The sequence below is a fragment of the Xiphophorus couchianus genome, chromosome 12, assembly GCF_001444195.1.
Source record: "Xiphophorus couchianus chromosome 12, X_couchianus-1.0, whole genome shotgun sequence".
Classification (NCBI taxonomy): Eukaryota; Metazoa; Chordata; class Actinopteri; order Cyprinodontiformes; family Poeciliidae; genus Xiphophorus; species Xiphophorus couchianus.
Window position 1 is genome coordinate 28,385,748 of NC_040239.1, and position 21,895 is coordinate 28,407,642.

Here is a 21,895-nt window from a genome sequence, read left to right on the forward strand (position 1 = left end):
ATTTTAATAAATGCAAACTTTTGAATGTGATTGTAATTTTAAACATTCTTTCATTACTTTGACATTTTCAAATAGAAACACAGTTGATCCAGGTGTTCGCTGTGTTCTCTGGTCCTGGGGATACAGCCAGTCAGCACAAAGGAAAATGAATGGCACTCCTGGATTCGATGCTTAGCAGCCAATAGCGTGTCAAGTAGCAATGCACTTTGGTATTTCAGCTCCCCCAGCTGCATTTTCTTTGAAATATTTTACATATGGTCTACAAAAACCCCCCCAAAAAACTCCAACTGTGAATAGGCAATTTTTTTGCTAACAATGAGGAATCGCGTTCTTCAGAAAAATTCACAAATAGGTAGTGGTCCACTCCGTGCTAACACCCCTAAATCAGTTAAGGTTAACCTTATTTTAATGACAGACAGTGATTAAAGAAAGGCTTCCTTTCAGCACAGCATGTGGAAATATCTGACTTATACTTCTTAAAATGCTCTCTAAGCTAATTCATTTGTATGAAATGCTGAGGATATCCAATGTCAAACTTTTAGTTTTGTTTTATGTTGTGTTCAGCTTTTCAAAACGTGAGCCGACAGCTTTAAATCATCTGAAAAGTGGAGGCTGTCAGAAGCAGGCATATCACCGTTTATGAGGTAAACCTGACACAGTGTGGAATGACGAGCTAAATCCAACATGGCGCTGACTGCCCCTACCCTCCATCACCACACACACACGCACACACGCACACACACACACACGCACACACACACACATACACGCACACACACCCACACACACGCACACACACCCACACACACACACACACACACACACACACACACACGCACACACACACACACCCACAGCCCTGCTGGGTGAGACAGTGAACGATTAAATAATGAGGAGACCTTAATGCTTCCTCTGGCAGGATCGGCTGCTGTTAATGAACAACCACTTCTAGCCGACGATAAGTGTCTCCTTAAGCAGTGCGGACATTAGCAGCAGGAAAACACCTTTGGACATAAATATTCACACTATTCAAATCTACTGACCTGAGGGAATATCGTCACATCAGTCAGTGGAGCTGAAATACAGTCGCAGCTCGTTTCAGACGCACTTAGGGTCTCTTTATCCCCCACCTCCTTACAGTTTGTGCTGACATAAAAGAAAACAGATCCTCCCTAGTGAAACTCTTCTTCTTGCCTGGTGTTAACTGGACACATTTCCTGATAATATACCTACCAATATGAGTGGCTGGCTGGCTAGCTGGATTTAGGAGGTGATATTTCTGGGACATACTTTGTGAAAAATACAAGAAAAACTCCTAATTTTTTTATATACAGTCAGTTAGTGTCTTGTTTGTGGCAGTTTCAGTTTTTTGGGGGGTTTTTTTTGCTAAACTTCCTGTTTCTGAAAAGTTTTATCAGAGAGGATGGGTCATTCCTGGATGTTTTCTTCAGACATGCCGGCATCATGTCACAGACGCAGAGCGCTGCAACCTGAATGAACGCTGAGCAAAACTTGCAAATGCAGAGTTTGCTTCTCCTTAAAAAAATCGACTTTGTTGCTACTCCAGAAAATTAGCAACAGTATGCCAACATCTTTTAATTATCTTGAAAGTGTTGAGTTTACAACGTTGAGCCTCTGAACGCTCGGACAAAAGACGGGTGGATGAGTTGTTAGGAGGGCTAAGAGCTCTCCATCACTTCAAGTATCTTCTTTTAAAGGCATTCAGTAAAATCTGCTGAAACATGGAGTAGATTGTCTGCAGAAATATCTCCCGCCCCATCTTTAACTGTTATTTTTATTAGCTGAGCAAACAGTCTGTTAGTCCAACATGGTACGTATTTCATCCCTCCGCAGGTTAAATAGTAAGCAAAATAACCTTTTACTGCAAAACTTTCAGAAGTAGCAAGAGATATCCAGATATCGTATCACCGATTGATTATTTCTCCAGTAAGATTAAAAAAAAAAAAAAAATCCACCAAGGATCCACCTGAGAGATCCAAGAATGTGTGAGCTTACGTTGCAGTAATCTAAAAATCCTAACAAGCATAATGGAAATAAAAATGCAAATACTTGCAACGGCATAGAATCCAAACACAACCTGTCACGTTCCAATAGGATTTAATACAAGGGCGTCCATCCATCCATCCATCCATCCATCCATCTTCTTCCGCTTATCCGAGGTCGGGTCGCGGGGGTAGCAGCTTCAGAAGGGAGGCCCAGACTTCCCTCTCCCCGGCCACTTCTTCCAGCTCTTCCGGGGGAATCCCGAGGCGTTCCCAGGCCAGCCGAGAGACATAGTCTCTCCAGCGTGTCCTGGGTCTTCCCCGGGGCCTCCTCCCGGTGGGACGTGCCCGGAACACCTCACCAGGGAGGCGTCCAGGAGGCATCCTGACCAGATGCCCAAGCCACCTCAACTGGCTCCTCTCGATGTGAAGGAGCAGCGGCTCTACTCTGAGTCCCTCCCGGATGACTGAGCTTCTCACCCTATCTCTAAGGGAGAGCCCAGCCACCCTACGGAGAAAACCCATTTCGGCCGCTTGTATCCGCGATCTCGTTCTTTCGGTCATGACCCAAAGCTCATGACCATAGATGAGGGTGGGAACGTAGATCGACCGGTAAATCGAGAGCCTCGCTTTTTGGCTCAGCTCTCTCTTCACCACGACGGACCGGTACAGCGCCCGCTTGACGGCAGACGCTGCGCCAATCCGCCTGTCGATCTCCCGCTCCCTTCTTCCCCCATTCGTGAACAAGATCCCGAGATACTTAAACTCCTCCACTTGGGGCAGGACACCCCCCCTGACCCGGAGAAGGCACTCTACCCTTTTCCGGCTCAAGACCATGGCCTCGGATTTGGAGGCACTGATCCCCATCCCGGCCGCTTCACACTCGGCTGCGAACCGCTCCAGCGAGAGCTGCAGATCACGATCTGATGAAGCCAAAAGGACCACATCGTCTGCGAAAAGCAGAGATGAGATCCTAAGGCCACCAAATCGGATCCCCTCAACACCTTGGCTGCGCCTAGAAATTCTGTCCATAAAAGTGATGAACAGAATCGGTGACAAAGGGCAGCCCTGGCGGAGTCCAACTCTCACCGGAAACGAGCCCGACTTACTGCCGGCAATGCGGACCAGACTCTGACACCGGTCATACAGGGACCTGACAGCCCGTATCAAAGGGCCCGGTACCCCATACTCCCGGAGAACCCCCCACAGGGCTCCCCGAGGGACACGGTCGAACGCCTTCTCCAAGTCCACAAAACACATGTAGACTGGTTGGGCGAACTCCCATGCACCCTCCAGGACCCTGCCGAGGGTGTAGAGCTGGTCCAGTGTTCCACGACCAGGACGAAAACCACACTGCTCTTCCTGAATCCGAGGTTCGACTATCCGACGGACCCTCCTCTCCAGGACCCCTGAATAGACCTTGCCAGGGAGGCTTAAGAGTGTGACCCCTCTATAATTGGAGCACACCCTCCGGTCCCCCTTTTTGAACAGGGGGACCACCACCCCAGTCTGCCAATCCAGGGGAACTGCCCCCGATGTCCATGCGATATTGCAGAGTCGCGTCAACCAACACAACCCTACAACATCCAGAGCCTTAAGGAACTCCGGGCGGATCTCATCCACCCCCGGGGCCTTGCCACCGAGGAGCTTTTTAACCACCTCGGCGACCTCGCCCCCAGAGATTGGAGAGCCCAACCCAGAGTCCCCAGGCTCCGCTTCCTCAGTGGAAGGCATGTTGGTGGGATTGAGGAGGTCTTCGAAGTACTCTGCCCACCGGCCCACAACGTCCCGAGTAGAGGTCAGCAGCACACCATCCCCACTATAAACAGTGTTTGTGCTGCACCGCTTCCCCCCCCTGAGACGCCGGATGGTGGACCAGAATCGCCTCGAAGCCGTGCGGAAGTCTTTCTCCATGGCCTCTCCAAACTCCTCCCACGTCCGAGTTTTTGCCTCAGCAACCGCCCGAGCCGCATGTCGCTTCGCCCGCCGGTACCCATCAGCTGCTTCCGGAGTCCCACAGGCCAAAAAGGCCCGATAGGACTCCTTCTTCAGCCTGACGGCATCCCTCACCGAAGGTGTCCACCAACGGGTTCGAGGGTTGCCGCCGCGACAGGCACCGACAACCTTGCGGCCACAGCTCCGATCGGCCGCCTCGACAATGGAGGCACGGAACACGGTCCACTCAGACTCCATGTTCCCCACCTCCCCCGGGACGTGTTCGAAGTTTTGCCGGAGATGGGAGTTAAAGCTCCGTCTCACAGGGGATTCCGCCAGACGTTCCCAGCAGACCCTCACAACACGTTTGGGCCTGCCAGGTCTGACCGGCTTTCGCCCCCACCACCGGAGCCAACTCACCACCAGGTAGTGGTCAGTGGACAGCTCCGCACCTCTCTTCACCCGAGTGTCCAAGACATACGGCCGCAGATCCGATGAAACGATGACAAAGTCGATCATCGAAGGGCGATGATCAAGGGCGTCCATTTGCCATTTGCGGTACCAGATTTAGTGCGGCCCCTGAAAGAGACAAATTTCTCTCGCCAATTCAATTTGGACAAAACTCTTGAAAAGGTTTTCAAATAAAGAGCGACCGAAATCATGATTTTATTGCTCAGAGAAAAATGGTCAGTTTCAGTCAAGCCCAAAACCATTTAGTGGTGGTTGCCTTTCTTTCAGTATAGAAATGTTTTTGAAGTTTTGAATGATTCACATATTCCTTTCCTACAAAAAATATAAGACTATTTTCCTTGTGGAATTAAAATAGTTTATGCTTAGTTGTTGTTGTTGTTGAGCAGAGAAAAAAATTCTCAGTAAAACATTTGGTGTTTTAGTTAAAAGAAAAAAAAAAAAACATTGGGCATCCTTGAGTTGTTGCTGAGTTTTGCCCATGTAACAAAAAGTTTGGACTCCCCTGCTTTAACAGATCAGTCTGCATGACTACTTGATTGAGTTTATTCACCAGTGGTGGTGCAGGGGATTAGACCGACTGAATTCAGTCACTTTCAACGTACAGACCCACTTAATAAATTAGAATAATGTTTTGGTTAATATAATCTGACAAAAAAATCTGAACTAATGTACCAATAGATTTAACTATGGATTGGCTAGACTGGGTAATGGTAGGCAGCAATTTCAAACTTACAAACATCTTCTTATGACTCTGATGATGAAAACTTATGTTTTTTGCACTGTCTTATTAGATTTATTTTTCACATTATTGAACAAAAATGTGCAAAGCCAACAGCATTAACAAACAGCACATCAAAAGCCATGAGAAAATACATTTAAATAGTCTGTTGTGAAAAAATCGCAAGATAAATTTAAGCAAGATAAGTAGAAATGCGTATTTCTTTTAGGAAAAATACTAAATAAATGACTCTAGGGAAAAAAATCAAAGAAGGAAAAAAACATAAACACCATAAATGACTAAATAAAAACAAACAAAAAAATAATTTAAAGAGATCTAGCCAAAGGTTTCAGAAAAAATATTTGTTGTAATTAGAAAGAAACGTGTTGCTCTTTTTATTATTAATCATTTGATCAATTCAACATAGATGTTAGTTTTGATAGAATAATATTAGGTATCGAGTTTGCAAACTTTCATTTGTGAATCAAAAATTTTGCATATTTAATGACAAAATGAAGCATGTGTTCAAAATGACAGTTTTCAGAGTCACTGCAATAGCAGATAACATTCCTGAGTCTTAACATCCATACAATATCAATAAAATGGAAAAAGTGAGATTCAAGGTCATTCCTAAATATTCTGTTTTTTGGACACAAACAGCTGCTTTGCGGCACTGCTGGTAATTAATGTAAATTACCATTTTACATTAATGTGTCTTTACCATTGTTTTAGTTATTATATTATTGGCCTTGTTATCACGAGACAAGATTATCCCATTTCATGAGGCATTTTAAGTTAAAAGAAAAAAGTTTTCAAGATGGGTGCGCAGATCTCTTTCAGCAGCAACGACTTGCAGAGAGCCAAATGTTTGGAACGCATAAAACAACAGTGATCCTCCTGTGGGAGCATCACTTTTACAGTTTAACAACCAGCCTTCAATCTGTCTCTCCTCTCAATAAGCTAATAGGTCTAATGTGTCTAAATTGATTTCTGGGAGCCTTCAGCCTCGTCTTTCCTCCCGTCTCTTCCTCTTTCTTTGTTACAGATTAGGGCTGTAAATCTAATCTGATTTACAGCCCAGATTAGACGTTTTTCACCCAAGCTTTGGGTTAGCGTTAGGCTTGCTGTGCAGGCAGACTTCACCCAGACACCTGATCTAAATTAAAAAAAAAAAAAAGTGTAGCTTGGCGTTTTACAGGCATATAAAGTAGCAATCTTTATTTATTGGGAATGTGCAAAAGCATCTGCAAGCTCCTGATGTAATAGACTCCACTCTTTAATTAAGGTTTGTGTCGTCACCAAGTCAGACCTCTACGACCATCAGGGTTATTGTGGAGAAAAGATAAAGACGAGGAGTAAATTAATAAATATCAGAAATTTCTAGATTTCATATATATTCATACATATTTAGAAGAAAAAAAAAGATGTTTAAAAGTCATAAATTTGCACACACAAAAAACAGAAATCCACGATTAAAGGCAGAAAATTACTATTTAAAAAATAAGATATTTTCTGGCATTAAAAAGTTGCAAACTTGTAAAACAAAACAGTTTTTGAGAATATTATTATAAAGTCAAAGTAAAGTTTCATTTTCATGTTAAAACCAAATAAAGAGCTGATATTTAATATTAGGAAAAACATGAACCCGGTCATGTGCTGTGAGCCATTTTTTAATTGTGATGTCATGAATATTTTTACTCATGTATTTTCTTATACCCAGGGTCGTTCTGTCAAATCACTATGTAAACACACTGGCCAGTTTATTAGGTACTCTTTGCTGTCATGACATCAAGTTGCCTTCAGCTGAACTGCCTACAGTCAAATCACCTCAAAACCATTAAATATGTATAGAAGAACATCCTAGATGCTTTCAGACACAAAGCTGTATGGACAGAAATGTCTCAGACATAAAAATGCAAAAAATGTACTTTTAAATAAAATAAACATTTTCAGTTCGCTTTGTTTCAAGTAGTTCTTTCTTTGACCTTTCAACTCACTGTTCCCTTTGCAGTTTGATTGACTGGTTATGAAGCACGCAGCATCAATTATCACCCACTTCTGAATTAATTCATACACATAGTCATATGCTTGTTCTCAGTTTACTGATGAGATGACTTGTGACCACTCTGTGTTTGTCCATCACATAAAGTAAAAAAAAAAAAAAAAAAATCAATAAAATATCAAAGTTTGTGGATGTAATCTGACAAGATTGTAACCTTCCTAAAATAATAGCCAACAGATGGCTAAAAAGACTTAGTCATTATTATAGGGAAGTGACAACATGAGAGTTTGAGTGTCTAATGGGCAGCACAAAAGTCATAACCTGGCCATTGCTGCTTGATTCTCATCTCTCTTCACAGCACAGCACATGTATTTCTCCTATTGACTTGGATTCCGCTAGTATAATTTCTACCAGAACAGGATAAGTTGTAAACGATGAGACTGATTTTCCTCGCTGTAGTTTTAGCGATGGCAGCAGAGGAAGTGAACGAAGCTGTTCTGTCTGTGTTGGTCGCGCTTCCAAATACTGAATCGAAACTAACAGGCATCTGGTTTGGGTCAGCACTGCTCTGTTCACAGTGCCGGGTGGTTGCTTACACCACAGACAATTTCTGTTAAGCTTCATAGCGTCCAACTGATACATTACATACCTTGTGGACAAAGTTTCAGACCTCGGAGGCCACGCCTCCAGGAAGCAATCATTTCTCAGAGGGTTCAGACCCTCTGGATGAAGCACAGAACAGAGGGGTTTGTTTTTACCACACTGCAAAAACTGTATTGATGATAATTAATATTGGTTAACTATCATCAAAAATTTAGAATTAAAAGAGAAGTCTTTGAATCAGAGGATTTTTTTACCAATAATCTGCCTGGGCTTTTAAACCATTGCTGCCTGGTAGAAGTTTTCACCCAGCTCAGGCGCCACCGTTCTGTGAAAGGAATTTCCCTTCCCACCACACCGGCGTCCCTCTGAACGCCCCGCCGTATCAGCCCAGCCGTGTGGAGCTTTGACCAGGGAGTGTGTTACTGGGCGCCGACCCAGAGGAGATGTGCAGGTTGATCCTCGGGGACAGCCTGTGGGCCAAGCCCACAAATAACAGCAAGGCGTCCTGTTTACCAGGACTCTCCAGCCTGCCTCAGATTACCGCCTGGCACTTTGAAGATGGCTGACGGTCAGGCAGGGATTTCCCCTCCGCTTCCCTGCCAGAAAAAGACTGAGTCATCACCCACTTTACCACCCGCTGCATATCTTTAATGACATTTGGAAAAAAAAGAAAAAAATAGGTACGCTGATTTAGAAACCAGATAAAAGAGGCCTCAAAGGTCTGTGACAAAAGTTTCACAGTGAGGCGATTCCTAATTTCACAGTGATGTCAGCAGAGTAACACAAGTTTTAGCTGACTTTAGAAAAAGGGCAGTTTCTCTCCTAGTCTTTGCTTCATCAAAGGCAGGAGGCTCAGTTCTGGGGTTTTGTTACAGCACAGTTAATAAGATGAACAAAACTGATTATTATGTCTAATACCAATGCTTTACAGCCAAGGGGGCAAAAGGAGGACACTTGTAGATGTTGATATAGGAGCTGGTACTGGACTGAAGTATAAAGATTCAAGACGTCCAAGCTATTTAAAACATGGATTCTGAATCGTCTCTGAGCCAAATTCATCCAGCATCTCCTGCTCTGTGTTGCCGTACCAGGAGACCAGTATAATGGAGACCAGTCCATTAGCATAACTTCATTTTCCAGACTTTTTTCTCAGGTTTAAATCAAGTTAGTGAACCAGGGCTGCACAGTAGGTAGCACAGCTGCCTAGCAACAAGAAGGACCTGGATAGGTAGATAGGTAGGCAGGTTGGTTTTATGAGTCCAACTCCTCGCATCAAAGAACAATCAATATTAATAAAAAAAAATAAGAGTATATAAAAAAACATAAAAGGACTCCTAACCTTTTTAATTATTAATCCTAATTCTTCCCAGTCGGACATTTTGAACTCTGACATCCTCATCAGAGGTCACTGAAGTTCCTCCACTGAGTGGAATAAACAGTGAAATGATAAAAAATGATGCTGTGTGAAAATGCATGAGGTTCTCTTAATGACTTTTGTTCATGATTCAGGACCATTTTCCTCTTCTGATAACATTGACCTTTCACCTATAAGGTAGATAGCACATTGACCCTTTGGTTCAATAATGTTCATAAAGTCAACAAAGAGATTATATTTCATAAAGTCTTAAAGTCTGAGTTTTGCTCCTGAGATTTAATTGATTTTCATTAAAAGTGTTGCTTAATATTGCAAAGTTAGTTTGTTTTTCATAAACCCAATTATTTTAATTCATTGATAAATTACAAATAAAAATCTATCACAGCTGTATGAATTTGCGATTAGAACCGCTGCCTCGTACCAAAGAGGTCCTAGGTTTAAATCCTAGCTAGAACATTTCTTTGTGGATCCAAAATATCAATAATATTGATACAAAACTGCAGTCAGTATTGGATCAATACTAACGTGATAAGAAATTTGATCTAGGAGGAGAGCAAAGTACAGTAACCCTCATTTTGTAGAGTATATTTCAGGAAACACCTCCTCTTCACAGAACGTCATCCAAACAGTTTGTTTTTTTTAATCAAATGAAATATTGACTATTTTAAGCTGACTTCTTGCTGCGCGCCATTTCCTCATGGTGACCCCTCCCTACCCACCAAGACCCTGTAGCTTTTATTAAGGGCGGCTGGCCTGGTAGTGACGCGCATCACGGAAAGTTCCCGGAACATTCTTGCGCTGCCGCGGACCACTGAGCAGTTAAAAGCCTGTAACCAAACCCAGAGTCTATCCAGTCGGGACAACCGCTGGCAGAGGGCATTCCCTCTGCGCCGAGCCGAGAAAGTTTCTAACGCAGCACGTTGTGTGGGAGGAAATATCACGAAGCAATTTTCTTTTAATTTGCATTAAGAAGAAACCACACCCACTGCTGGGATTCACTCTGAGGCTGGACACGGGAGGGAGGACAGCATCGCGGCGCACAGACTGATCTGTGAGTAGGAGCGACTGACCAAAGTAGACATTATCAAGTTTTATCTAGTATTATTAGTTTAGGACTTTCTACATTAACTTTTAAAGATTATATATATAAATAAATAAACATTTTTCCGTTTAGGATTCCATGCTGCGTAAAAGTTCCAACCAATCAGAGTCGTGCGTAAAAGTTGCTTTTGGAGAACATGCGCAGCTTTTGCGTCCCAGAGGCCGCTCAAAGTTTTCCATCGGGAGTTGGGACTCTCCTGTCAGAACCGGCTCTGTTGCTCGCTCCCACTCCGACCTCCAGAAGGCTGACCCATCCCGAGCCGCGGCGGGGTTTGGCGTGCTGCGGGCCTGAACTCCTGGACAGCGCTGACACAGCTGAGGAGGAGCCCAGGGTGTCTCTGGAAGCTGCTGACCTTTGGAAGCATTTCCACACACACGGCACGGAGATGGTCATCACTAAATCAGGGAGGTAAATAAATAGTCCAGGCTTACGCATGCCGGGCGGAGCGCGGTGTAATGTCTCGTGGTGAATCTCCTCTTCTGCCCTCGCAGGCGCATGTTCCCGCCGCTCAGAGCCAGGTGTACGGGCATGAACAGGAAGGCCAAGTACATCCTGCTGATGGACATCGTGGCCGCGGATGATTGCAGGTATAAGTTCCACAACTCGCGCTGGACGGTGGCCGGGAAGGCGGACCCGGAGATGCCCAGGCGCATGTACATCCACCCGGACAGTCCTGCCACAGGAGAACAGTGGATGTCCAAAGCGGTGAACTTCCACAAGCTGAAACTGACCAACAACATCTCCGACAACCATGGATTTGTAAGTTTTACTTTCAGCGCTTTTAACAAAAAGTTACAGAAGTCGATATTCCCTTCAGGTTTAGAAGTTCCCGATTTGTAACGTATGCTTATCATACACACACCTGTGGAGAGGGTGTGTGTATACGCTAGCGAGCTCTCGAACGCCACCTAGAAGGAAACCAGAGGAACTGCCGAAGCCGCAGATCCTGACAGTAATTGATTACGCTTCAAATACAAGTCAAAACCGGTGGGTTTTCAGCTGAGATTTAAAGGAAGTCAGCTGTTTTACAGTTTTCTGGAAGTTTGTTCCAGATTTGTGGTGCATAGAAGCTGAATGCTGCTTCTCCTCGACTAGACATACGAATCCTATTAAGACTAGAGTGACTAAGACACAAGAAATAAACATAACTAGAATTATTGAGAAGGAACTGGAGTAAAAGTGGATAAAGGAGGAACTAATAGAAATAAGAAACCGAGGAATGCAAATAATAACAAAACAAACTGATAAAACCAAAGATCCTGACAAAAGGCCCCCAAAAAACTGAACTGATTTGATTTGTTCTTCATCCGTCTTGCACAGACAATTCTGAACTCGATGCACAAATACCAGCCGCGGTTCCACATAGTGAAGGCCAATGACATCCTGAAGCTTCCGTGCAGCACCTTCAGGACCTACGTTTTCGCTGAGACGCAGTTCATCGCCGTGACGGCGTACCAGAACGACAAGGTGAGAGTCTGAACCGTCAGCCGGTTCATTCTGCTGAAATCGGTTCAATTTTTTAGGTGACAGGAGCTGGTCCTGTAATCGGTGGGTTGCCAGTTTGAATCTGAGTTGTTGTTGTTGCAAGACACTTCCCCCAGCTGGCCTGTTGGTGAAGGTCAGAGGCAACGCGTTGCAGGCATCAATTTCCAAATAAATGAACATTAAATATCTCGTCTTTGTAGTGAATTCAATTGAATAATATTCTGTTTCTTATTCATTTTTTTTACACCCCACCTTCATTGGAATTTTGGTTGTACAACTTAATCACCATAATTACATAATTTCTAAAGACGTGTCTGCATTTCACATATGATCAGATCACACAGCTGAAAATTGACAACAACCCTTTTGCGAAAGGATTCCGGGATACGGGGAACGGACGGAGAGAGAAGAGGTGAGATGGAGATGCAGTGCGGCTGCAGCGTTAGATATTTACACGCAGACTGGAGTTGACCTATGAACCTGGGAGGGTTCCTCAGTCCTTCCTTAGTTCCTCAGTCTGAAGACTGATGGATAGAAAAATATTTCTATATTTGCCTAAAATATGGAAGTGAGGTCTTGCTTATATTAAAATTCAGCTTTAGTCTCTGCAGCACGATTTCATTTTAATGGAATAATGTAAATAATGAATTTCCAATACTTAATTGAACATAGTTGATAATAATTTACAGTAAGAAGCAGTCAGCATAGCTTACAAAGCTAATGATAATAAACAGCAGATAGAAAAAAAAATAGAAATGGAAAACATACTTTTAGGAGTAGTTTTACTTCATAATACTTTGTACTTTTACTTGACTAATATTACAAAGCACTGTTACTCTTTTAAAAGATGTATAAATTTTTTCATTCATGGAAATAAAAATGTTCCTTCATGGAAATAAAATATTTTCTTCTTTTGTTTGCTTAATTTAGTTCTTTTTTTTTTTTTGCAAATAAATCCCTCTGGAATTATGTGAACTGAATTACTTAAAGTGCAGATAGTGCTTAGGTAGTAAGCTCCATGTTTAACCTCTGACCAATAGCAGATTTTAAAATACTTTAACTTTTTATATCACGGAAAATATTGTGGGTTCTTTTCTTCATCAGGAAGCTCCAGCAGTCTGGACAAAGGTGCAGAGAGGCGGCGGATGGGCAGCGTGCTCCGGTAGCTCACTGCGGTGACGTCAGGTCTTCAGGTGCGGAAATCTTTCAGTCAGTTTGTGAGACTTTCCCTAACAGGCGCCTTTTGTTCCCACCAGATGCTCACACGAGTGACAGCGACAAAAGCTTTAACAGTGAGGAGTGTCCCGAACCGAAGCTGTTTAGAAGTTACCATGGAGACCAGCCGGGGACTTCCTTCACAGCAGAGACTCTGCAGGCCTCCCACCCAACAGAAAACTCAGTCAGAAGCGACGTAACGCACGGCACGCAGGACTCAGGCAGGAAGCGCTCACTCTGCAGCAGCTTTGCACCCAGCTGTGTTTACTCCCCGGACTTTAACCGACACCTGTTGGATGTGAACGCCTCGGGCCATCTCCTCCATTTGACACAAGTAAACAGCTGGTACAGATGTGCCGCTGATGGAGGCGTGCGGTGTGGTTTCAGACCGGCAGCGCCTGCTGGGACGCCGCTGTCGGTCGTCCTCAAGCAGCACACAGGGCTCCAGATACGAGGCGGCCAACCAAAGGCTTTCACTGGGGGAGACAGGAATCTAGCTAAAACACTATCTGACAGAGCACTGTTGCTAGAGCAAGAAGGTCCTGGGTTCAAATCCCAGCCTGGGGTCTGTCTGCGTAGAATTTGCATGTTCTCCCTGTGCATACATCGGTTCTCTCCGGGTACTCCGGCTTCCTGAAACAAGACTGTTAGGTGAACTGGGTTTGTGTCTCTGTGTGTCTGGTGACCGGCTCAGGAGGGTCAGTCACCTTTATTGGATCCTTTAGAAATGAAAATGTAGTGTAAACATTCAGGCGCCTGGTCAGCGAACACCACGCACCTCAGTCAGGTCAGGGAGAATGTTTGTCTCGCAAAGTAAATTCAGACAGAGAATACTTTTTATCACACTAGTATCCTGATTACTTTTTTGTACTCTTACTAATAAAAAAGTAAATCAAGGCCATTTGTAAAAAATTCTATGGCATGTTTTACAAAACCGTAATTTAAATGGGCAGTATTATGTATTTTTCAGACACATTGTGCTATAAATGTGTCTGAAAAATACACAGACACATATATTATCAAGCAACTATGTTTACTTCAATTGTTATAAAAATTATACACGTACCAAAAAAGACTTAAAAGAAATTTTACTTTGCCTTGAAATTGGGCCTCTGCTTCTTTAAGAAGCTCCTCCTCTTTCCGACACGCTGCCTTCAGAATGTCATCACAACAGTGCTCCTCCATTATGTCCATCACAACTGTTCTTGGACTGAGTAGTAGTTCGTGTGACGAGCTCAACAGATGCGCAGCTCCACCAGGGGTTCCATAATTGCTGCCGCTAGTCTGGAGGAGCTGAGTGGAAAAGTGGTAGGGTTGCGGGTAGGAAGGCGGGGCTTTTTGAGATCAAACGTTTAGGCGCCCATGAATGGTTGCCATGGGAGATTAAAGGATTTCTCAAATATGCAAGAAAGAATCAAAGCAACACTCCAGGTATGTTTTTGATGAGGGATTAACATTATAATGAGGTAAAGATCAAGAAATAGACTTTACATAATGCTCCCCCCTTAAAGCGTTGGAGTTGAATAGTTTTAAGGTTTATTTTTCCTGGGTTCTGAGGAACTAAATAGAAAGGTAACATAAATCTATTTTTGATTCTTGAACTGAAACAATAATTGGTTTATTATCGAGTTATAAAAGCTTAATAACCTTCTGAAATGTGCTCACTGGAGGTGACTGAATCCTTTTCTTTGGTCAGCAGCCCAGTCTGTTCAGCTCAGCAGGCATCTCTACCTTCATTATTAGCGCTGGGGCTAAAATTGGATACAAACAAAAATGATAATGATTAAAAACTGCAGATAATTTATAGTCATTTTTAAGTAAGATTAGCAGCCTAAATCAAGTTAGAATTTATTAATTTGCAAATGAAATGTGTACTTTTTAAAGCTGATGTTTAATTCCCCCCACATTTGCCTTATCCAGTGTTTTAATCTGATCTAACTGTAAATTATGGATTAAAAGCCTTTAAGCCACACTTCACTATGTTTTTTGTTTTTTTACTTCTACCATGCAGGATGTGATGAGCTTCCCACCATACGGAGGCTTTCTCTTCTACCCGTACTCCCCCATGAGTTTGTCAGTCCGGCACCAGATCCTGGTCACGCAGTCCAGACTGGATCCCAGTTCCTCTCCCAGAGGTTCTGCACAGAGTTTATTCTCCTCTCCGGTTTTATCCTCATCTGTTCCCCCATCAAAGGAAAGCAGCGTCACCTCCTACAAGCCAGAGTTACCAGCAGGGGGAGAACTCTGACTCAGATTCCGACTGATCTGCTGGGACTAAACGTGATTTGATGTCCCAGTCCTCCGCGCCACCTGCAGCGTAGACTCAGAGGATGGAAGAACGGCGTTCTCTTAGACGCTGCATGAGCTGAATGACAGTAATCTCCTTCATGTTCACAATTGTTGTTTCCATTGATTGATTTTCAAATGATCTCCGATGCAATAAAAAGAAAAACTAAAGAAGAAACAAAAAAAGTTTGAAATAAAATATCTGGGTTGCTTGCAAACAAAAGCACCACCTACAAAATGCATCAGTGGACATGTTAGCTCTGATCTCCACAAATAGTAACTGTTCAAGAGGGTCCCCTGTTTTTTTAGTAGCATCTGGGTAAATGCAATCTAAGATGACTAACAATACCTCACATGTTATATGTCATAATTTATTAATTATTTAAATCAACTAAGGCAAAATGTGGGAACTGCGTCTGAACATCTAATTTCACTCTGGTTGAAAACAGTAACAACAACTTCATTTCATTGGCTCTGCTGTATTACTATGGAAACAACTCTTGATACCATAATCCTGAACTCAATGTGGTAGAAAATGATACGCTGAATATAACTGCCAGCTCTGGTATGTAGGATGTTTATTTGGAAAACAATTTTAAATTTCTTTCTAATATTTTAATACTTCGTATTGGCCAACCAAATGAACTTGCAGTAAGTAACATTGAATTTTGTAATGTGTGTTATGAAACCAAATGTGAAAACTTTCAAAGGGTATTTAGCTTCTCAAGGCTTTATATGTCCTCTGGTTACTTCACACTCCAGTCCAGTTGGTGGCGGTAACCGCGTCCAAAAGGCAATACACTCAAAACAGGAAGAAGAAGAAGAATCTCTGAAAAACAATCAAGAAGGAGCAGCTATTTGGTACCACTGTGAGGATGCGGAGCCAATTTCTGTGGATTCCCGCTGCTGTCTGAGGGGAGTCATGATTTCAGTCAGCTACATCCTGCTCTGCGGACAGTTCCTGCTGCTGTTTGCTGCGATTTTGTTGCAATGCCTGGAAGGAATTCATTCCCAGAACTCGAGCGCCGCAGCTTCCACCGCTGCTCCGGCTGCTTCTCCCACACAGGGAGCCTCCTCGCTGCCCTCCAGCGAGCTGCCCGAGACGACAAAGTATGAAACCCCGGCGGAGAACAACACGGAGCCGTACGAGTACAGGCCCCCTTCCCCGGTCGTCCTCTGCAGCCATCTGTGAGTAAACCCAGAAGCTAACATAGTTAGCTCTTGCTAGCTACGTTCAGAGCAGAGGGGAAATCTGTCACATTGGGACTATTTCCATGGTAACCAAGCGCCTAAACCAGTTCACGTATTTGTAAAATAATTATAGTCTTTTTTAAAAAATGGAAATGTAGAGAAAATGGCTACGTTCCTTGTTCAAGGTTTTAGCATTTTTTGTCTCTGTGACGTACTTCCTGCTGCCGCTTACCTGATTTGCCAAACTTAAAAGATCAAAGTAACCCACTGAAAAATCTTCTAGAATGACGGCAGCATGTTGGAGCAGCCGTGTCATGTTAGCTCTGATTGGTTCTTTTACAAATTTTTCTTGTTTTTTTTTGTTGATTGAATCATTGCATGTTTGGACCACTAGTCCCTGGTTCTGGAAGGATTTTGCTTTTCTGAAATCCTTTTGGACAGTGTAACTGTGGCAATAAGGGTGATTCTACAACCAGAAGCAGCCGATCAGCATCTCAAAATCTCAAGTAGCGAATGAGAAGATGGCGAACGCTCTCATACTGCATCGTCTTGCTAAAAGAATCACTGCCTCTCCATGTTGTGTAATCTTTCCTCTTTCTTGGTTTTTCTTTAACGTCGCGCCTGTGCTGAAGGCCTGAGGAGTTCATCTACTGCCAGGATCCGGTGGACCATGCAGGAAACTACAGCGCCTACCAGGAGATGGGCCACGGCTGCGTTGGGGTCAGTACCGTCCTCTGAGACGGCCTCGGTCGTTAAACCCTCAGCTCATCTCCACGTTGTGCTCTTGTTCAGTGGGGGGGGCAGACGAAGAAGGAAGTGAACCACACTCAGGTCATCTGCACCGCCCTGGACGACATCGAATGTGCCGGCCCCCGGGAGTTCCTCCGAGGTGACGTGCCTTGCATCAAGTAAGAGGCGACCCAGATGGCTCAGCGCTGGTGTTCCGGTTCACTTCCTCCCAGACAGGGAAGCTCTTGCTTTGTTGGGGAGTTTGGTGTGAAGTGTTGTTATGGAGAAAAATGTATCCAAGCATTGTCGCGATGGTTTGTTGATATCGTTGACAATGTTAACGCCAATAAAACACACGTAGTCGTACGCACGAGGTTGCAACAGAGGTTCGTCTAGTTAACCCCAACTCTGGCTTCCTGCATTGTAAAAATGAGATTTGCTGGAATTGTTTAGAAAAAGCCCGATACCAGCAATCTGGTAGAGAAGCCAGTCAGGGCCTGAAGCCCCTGGTTCACCTGGATTCTGACAACTAGACCACGCCCTGTTCTGTTCGCTGGAGTCCTTCAGGCCTGTCAGTATTTATCCATGGAGTTGAGGCTGACTCTCACCTGGATAAACACATGACGTCAGCGATTTCCTCCAGCTTTCACGCTGTTCCCTCGCTGTCATTGCAGCACCCATCATGAAGCGTGTGTTGGAGGATTCAGAGCTGTTCTTGTCTCTTTTCCTTTGCTTATGTCCTGATTTGTTCTTGTGGTTACCGTGGCGATCATGGCTCAGTTAGGAGGCGAAGTGCAACAAACTGCTGCTGTTGATGGAACGCAGGCTGAACACACTTTTTATACTTCCCCACTAGAGGGCACTGTTTACTCACTTTTGGAACTACCCTAGGTTGTTGCACTGCCACAGCATGTTAACCTGTGAAGCAGACATCATTTCACTGCTGTTAAATCATCTTCTGCTTCCTCCACAGATACACAGGACACTACTTCATCACCACGCTGCTGTACTCCTTCTTCCTGGGCTGCTTTGGCGTCGACCGCTTCTGCCTGGGCCACACGGGCACGGCCGTGGGGAAGCTGCTCACCCTGGGAGGCCTGGGAATCTGGTGGTTCGTGGACCTGATCTTGCTCATCACCGGCGGTCTGATGCCCAGCGACTACAGCAACTGGTGCACCTACTACTGAGGCGGGCGGCGTCAGCCTGCAGGGGGAGAGGAGTGTGTGGGCTCATTTTGAGGCCTCTGGGGGATTCTAGTGACCGAGTCCACAAGATGAGAGACGATATTTTCTCTTGGAGTTGCAGAGGAGCAGCAGTTGCTGTTTTCATGACTATTGGTTAATTATACCCTCGATGAGCCAAAAAAAAATGGTTTGGTCTATTTTCTTTGTATTTAAGCTAATTTATTTACAACAAATATGGACAGAAATGACTCTTATTCTACTTCATAAATGTTCTGTTTGTAAATTTCAACCTGAAATCAGGATGTAGTTTAGAGCCATGTGTCCTGAAGTGTGATGCCTGTAACCAGTTGTAAAAAAAAAAAAAATCTTTTACCACAAACATGTTGCTTTTTATATACTATATTGTTTTGTTTGTTTTCACTCCCCAGAGCTGTATCATTTGAACAGAAAAGCAACAAATATTCCTACTGTTGCCATGACATTGCTTTTACTCATTTTACCCTTTTTTATGTCTTGGACTTAAAATAAGTAAATAAAAAGTAGCAGAAGCACCTGTTAATTAATATAAGATGTATTTTATTGATCCCAGAATTGGGAAACTCCTGGGCAGCAGGGCATACAGAAAACGCACAATAAGCTCGACATAAGTAATGTAGACATATGTAGAATAGAATGTAAATTTCTATACAACAATATACGGCTATCCGAAAATGTATGGTAAAGCTACGTAGACTCTTGGTTGCTTTCACTTAAACTTTACCAGTGAAACAATCAAACAACCTTCGTAGAGTGTTTAGCTCTGCAGACAGCATAAATGTACCTTTACCTTGAATTTAGCAAATAGTGATGCCTGGTGCTTGTGTCGCCTCCTCTGGTTGCTGCTGTCATTAAACACTTTTTGCACATAGAACACCGTTATTCCGCAAAGGTGCCATCTGTCTTCTCACTACAGCCGGAGTATTCCCACATTAATGCCTTCAGACGGGGCGACTGGGAGTCCGGAGTAATCGGCCATCATAGAACGTTCATAGCTAGCGGCTAAACAGAGGAATCTCTGATCAGAAAAAAAATAAATAAATACCGCAGGAATGGTGGGTGGGCTTGAAACGGTGAATTTCTCATGTTGTGGTATACCCGGTAGACTAGAACCTCAACCTCTCTTGGTTTCTAAGGTTACTACAGAAAGTTTGAATTTGTCAAAATGGATCGGGCTGCGGTTCTGCCTGCTCTGACCCAGCCAGTGACCTCATGTTCACCGCATCTGCTTTGTTTGGATTAAGTAAATGTGGACTGTTTCTTTCATGGCGTCACGTCGCATAAATGAAGGTTTCTATGCCAAATCATGGCTTGTTTGTCACCCTTCCTCCACCGACGTGCACACGCAGGTTAAAGGTTCACCGTCAAACAAGCGGAGACGTTTGGTCTGTGCTTGGAATGGGTTTCCGTTTATTTTCACCTGCTCTCATTCGTCAAACCCTGACAAATCAGCTCGTTTTCTCTCTGTCACAAACCGCCACCGACGTGTTGCTGAGCATGTCTGCTTTAGAAACTCCTACTATCCCCCTGATGATGTGTTTCCACTCAGCGGTGATTTTCCAGAAACATTCAGCTGCTTCTCCAGGTCACAGCCTGCATAATTCACATGTTGGTTTTAACAGGCTCATCTCAGCAGTTTGGTATTTTAATGCTTTGTGTTTTGACTGATTACCATCGCTGTCCCCTCACACAAGAAAAAAATGAAAGTGCAAACCCCAAGACACAGTGATGTTTGGGTGTTTTTTAACATACATAGAGGAATATCGGGATTTTCAGAGCAGTGTTGCTGTGTCCAGCTGCTGAGCTCCATCCCATTAAAAACCCAATCTCAAACAAACCTCCATCTTCCCTGACTTCCTACAGTGAGGCTTAGGTGTCAGGGGAGACCATTATTAAATATTTAAAACTTTTTCTTCTCCTGTTTATTCTCTAAATGTTTTCTAAGTCGACCAATCGTTAGCCACAGATCTGAGCAATCTTTCAGTTAGAAATGCGTCAATCCCCCTTTCTGATTTTCTTTTATGTTTGACCAGTTGACTTATTTATTCTCCCCTGAGACTAAAACACATGAAAGGTCAGAGGTCACACTTTAAATATAATAACATCTGCATATCCATTGACAATGTAATTGCGCAATTTGACAGTTTAAAAATAAATTTGCTTAACGGAAACACGTCAGTTTCGAAAAAAAACATATTTTTTGATAAAAACGTCTTGGTGCAAGGATGAGGTGGTTTGTTCCGCAACGAAAAGACCTTTTTTTTGCATCACATGATCAGCAGCTACTGGCATGGCATGTTTTTTTTTTTAATGACTCAAAGCGTGAACAAACTTATTCACGTGAGTTGTTAACTGCATTTTTCATTTAGTGGAAACACCTCAATTGAGAAATTGTGTTTTTTTTTGACATTTACGGAACACTGAGAGAGTTCCGCGTACATCTGTAATGGAAACGCAGCTAGTGAGCTACAGGATTCTTATTGTACGTCAAAACATGTTCTGCAGGTTTTCTCAGTCCAGCCTGAAACCATGCAGAGCTGACCACCATAACCAGAGAAAGTCACGCTTCACTTCGGCTGGGTTTCGTACTCTCGGCTCAATCCATGCCGCGTGTTTATGGATTCGCCCTGTCTGTTTCATGTGCTGATCACTGTTGAGAAAATATACCTACTGTTTTCTTGTCTTGAAAGAAAAGTCTTTCGTCTTCTTCACAAAAGTCCCATGTGAGCCCCCCAGAAAGTCCAGTTGATCTGGTAGCGGTTGAATGGAACCCAAAGTGTCTCACGTTGTTAATCACCGCTCCCGCTCCGCAGGAATCAATGAAAACCTTCTTGTTCTGGGTGTTCTCTGAATTCTCTTGATCTGATTTAATGAGCAGAGGGGTTGATGAAAGAGACTGTCTCTACCCATTACTTGCAACAATATTGACCTGGGTAAGGTTACAAGATTAGGATTGATTAAGCTAATTGTGTTCCTTCATCGATGCAGCGGTCGGTGTGCACAGCGTGGAAAACAAAACCTAATAGAGTTTATTAAAGAGAGAAACATTGTTGTCACGCTGGAGAGCAGGGATGAAGCTGGTCTAGCTTCGTCTAGTCCAGATGAAGCTAGTCATCTGGACAAGATGAACTAGATATTCTTTTTTTTTTAATCTAGAAGCATTAGGAGAGTGGAATAAATGCAACAAATTAGATCTAACCTCTGGTAATTCTTAAATGTCATGCAACTGCCTTCATCATTAAGCACAAATTCATTTTATGCTGCTTAAAATGAATATATTTCTGCCACAAAGTGGGCCCAAAGATATCCGCACCACCGTCTTTCATTTCTGCATAATAAGTGCCTACTGGACTGAAAGATGATGCACTCTAGCATTCAAGCCAAAAATGTTGCTTAGCTGGCAGGTTTTCCTGTGCATATTGTGAATGAACCATATGTTCAGCCTCATATTCTCTTTACAACCGTACATTTTCTGGAATCTCTCCACAGCGCTTCCTCATAACTGTTTAAAACGATGCATAAGGCCCTTTTTAACCTTTAATAAACATGTGTTAGTGTTT

The 21,895-nt window shown here is 43.5% G+C and overlaps 2 protein-coding genes across 3 annotated transcripts; both read left to right on the forward strand.

Annotated features, from left to right (window-relative positions):
• Positions 1-9,718: 9,718 nt before the first annotated feature.
• LOC114155012 (T-box transcription factor TBX2-like) lies at positions 9,719-15,861 on the forward strand. Of its 2 annotated transcripts, XM_028034600.1 has the most exons (8): positions 9,722-10,158; positions 10,282-10,617; positions 10,701-10,968; positions 11,530-11,676; positions 12,030-12,106; positions 12,799-12,887; positions 12,951-13,357; positions 14,921-15,861. In XM_028034600.1, the coding sequence occupies exons 2-8, from the start codon at positions 10,346-10,348 to the stop codon at positions 15,155-15,157; spliced, it is 1,497 nt and encodes a 498-aa protein (XP_027890401.1). In that variant the 5' UTR covers positions 9,722-10,158; positions 10,282-10,345; the 3' UTR covers positions 15,158-15,861. The 2 variants fall into 2 exon arrangements, with proteins under 2 accessions (XP_027890400.1, XP_027890401.1); XM_028034599.1 differs by having other exon boundaries at positions 9,719-10,158; positions 12,799-13,357.
• On the forward strand, positions 15,859-18,858 carry tm2d2 (TM2 domain containing 2). Its single transcript, XM_028034601.1, has 4 exons — positions 15,859-16,383; positions 17,019-17,106; positions 17,179-17,294; positions 18,089-18,858. The coding sequence occupies exons 1-4, from the start codon at positions 15,869-15,871 to the stop codon at positions 18,300-18,302; spliced, it is 933 nt and encodes a 310-aa protein (XP_027890402.1). The 5' UTR covers positions 15,859-15,868; the 3' UTR covers positions 18,303-18,858.
• The last annotated feature ends 3,037 nt before the right edge of the window (positions 18,859-21,895 follow it).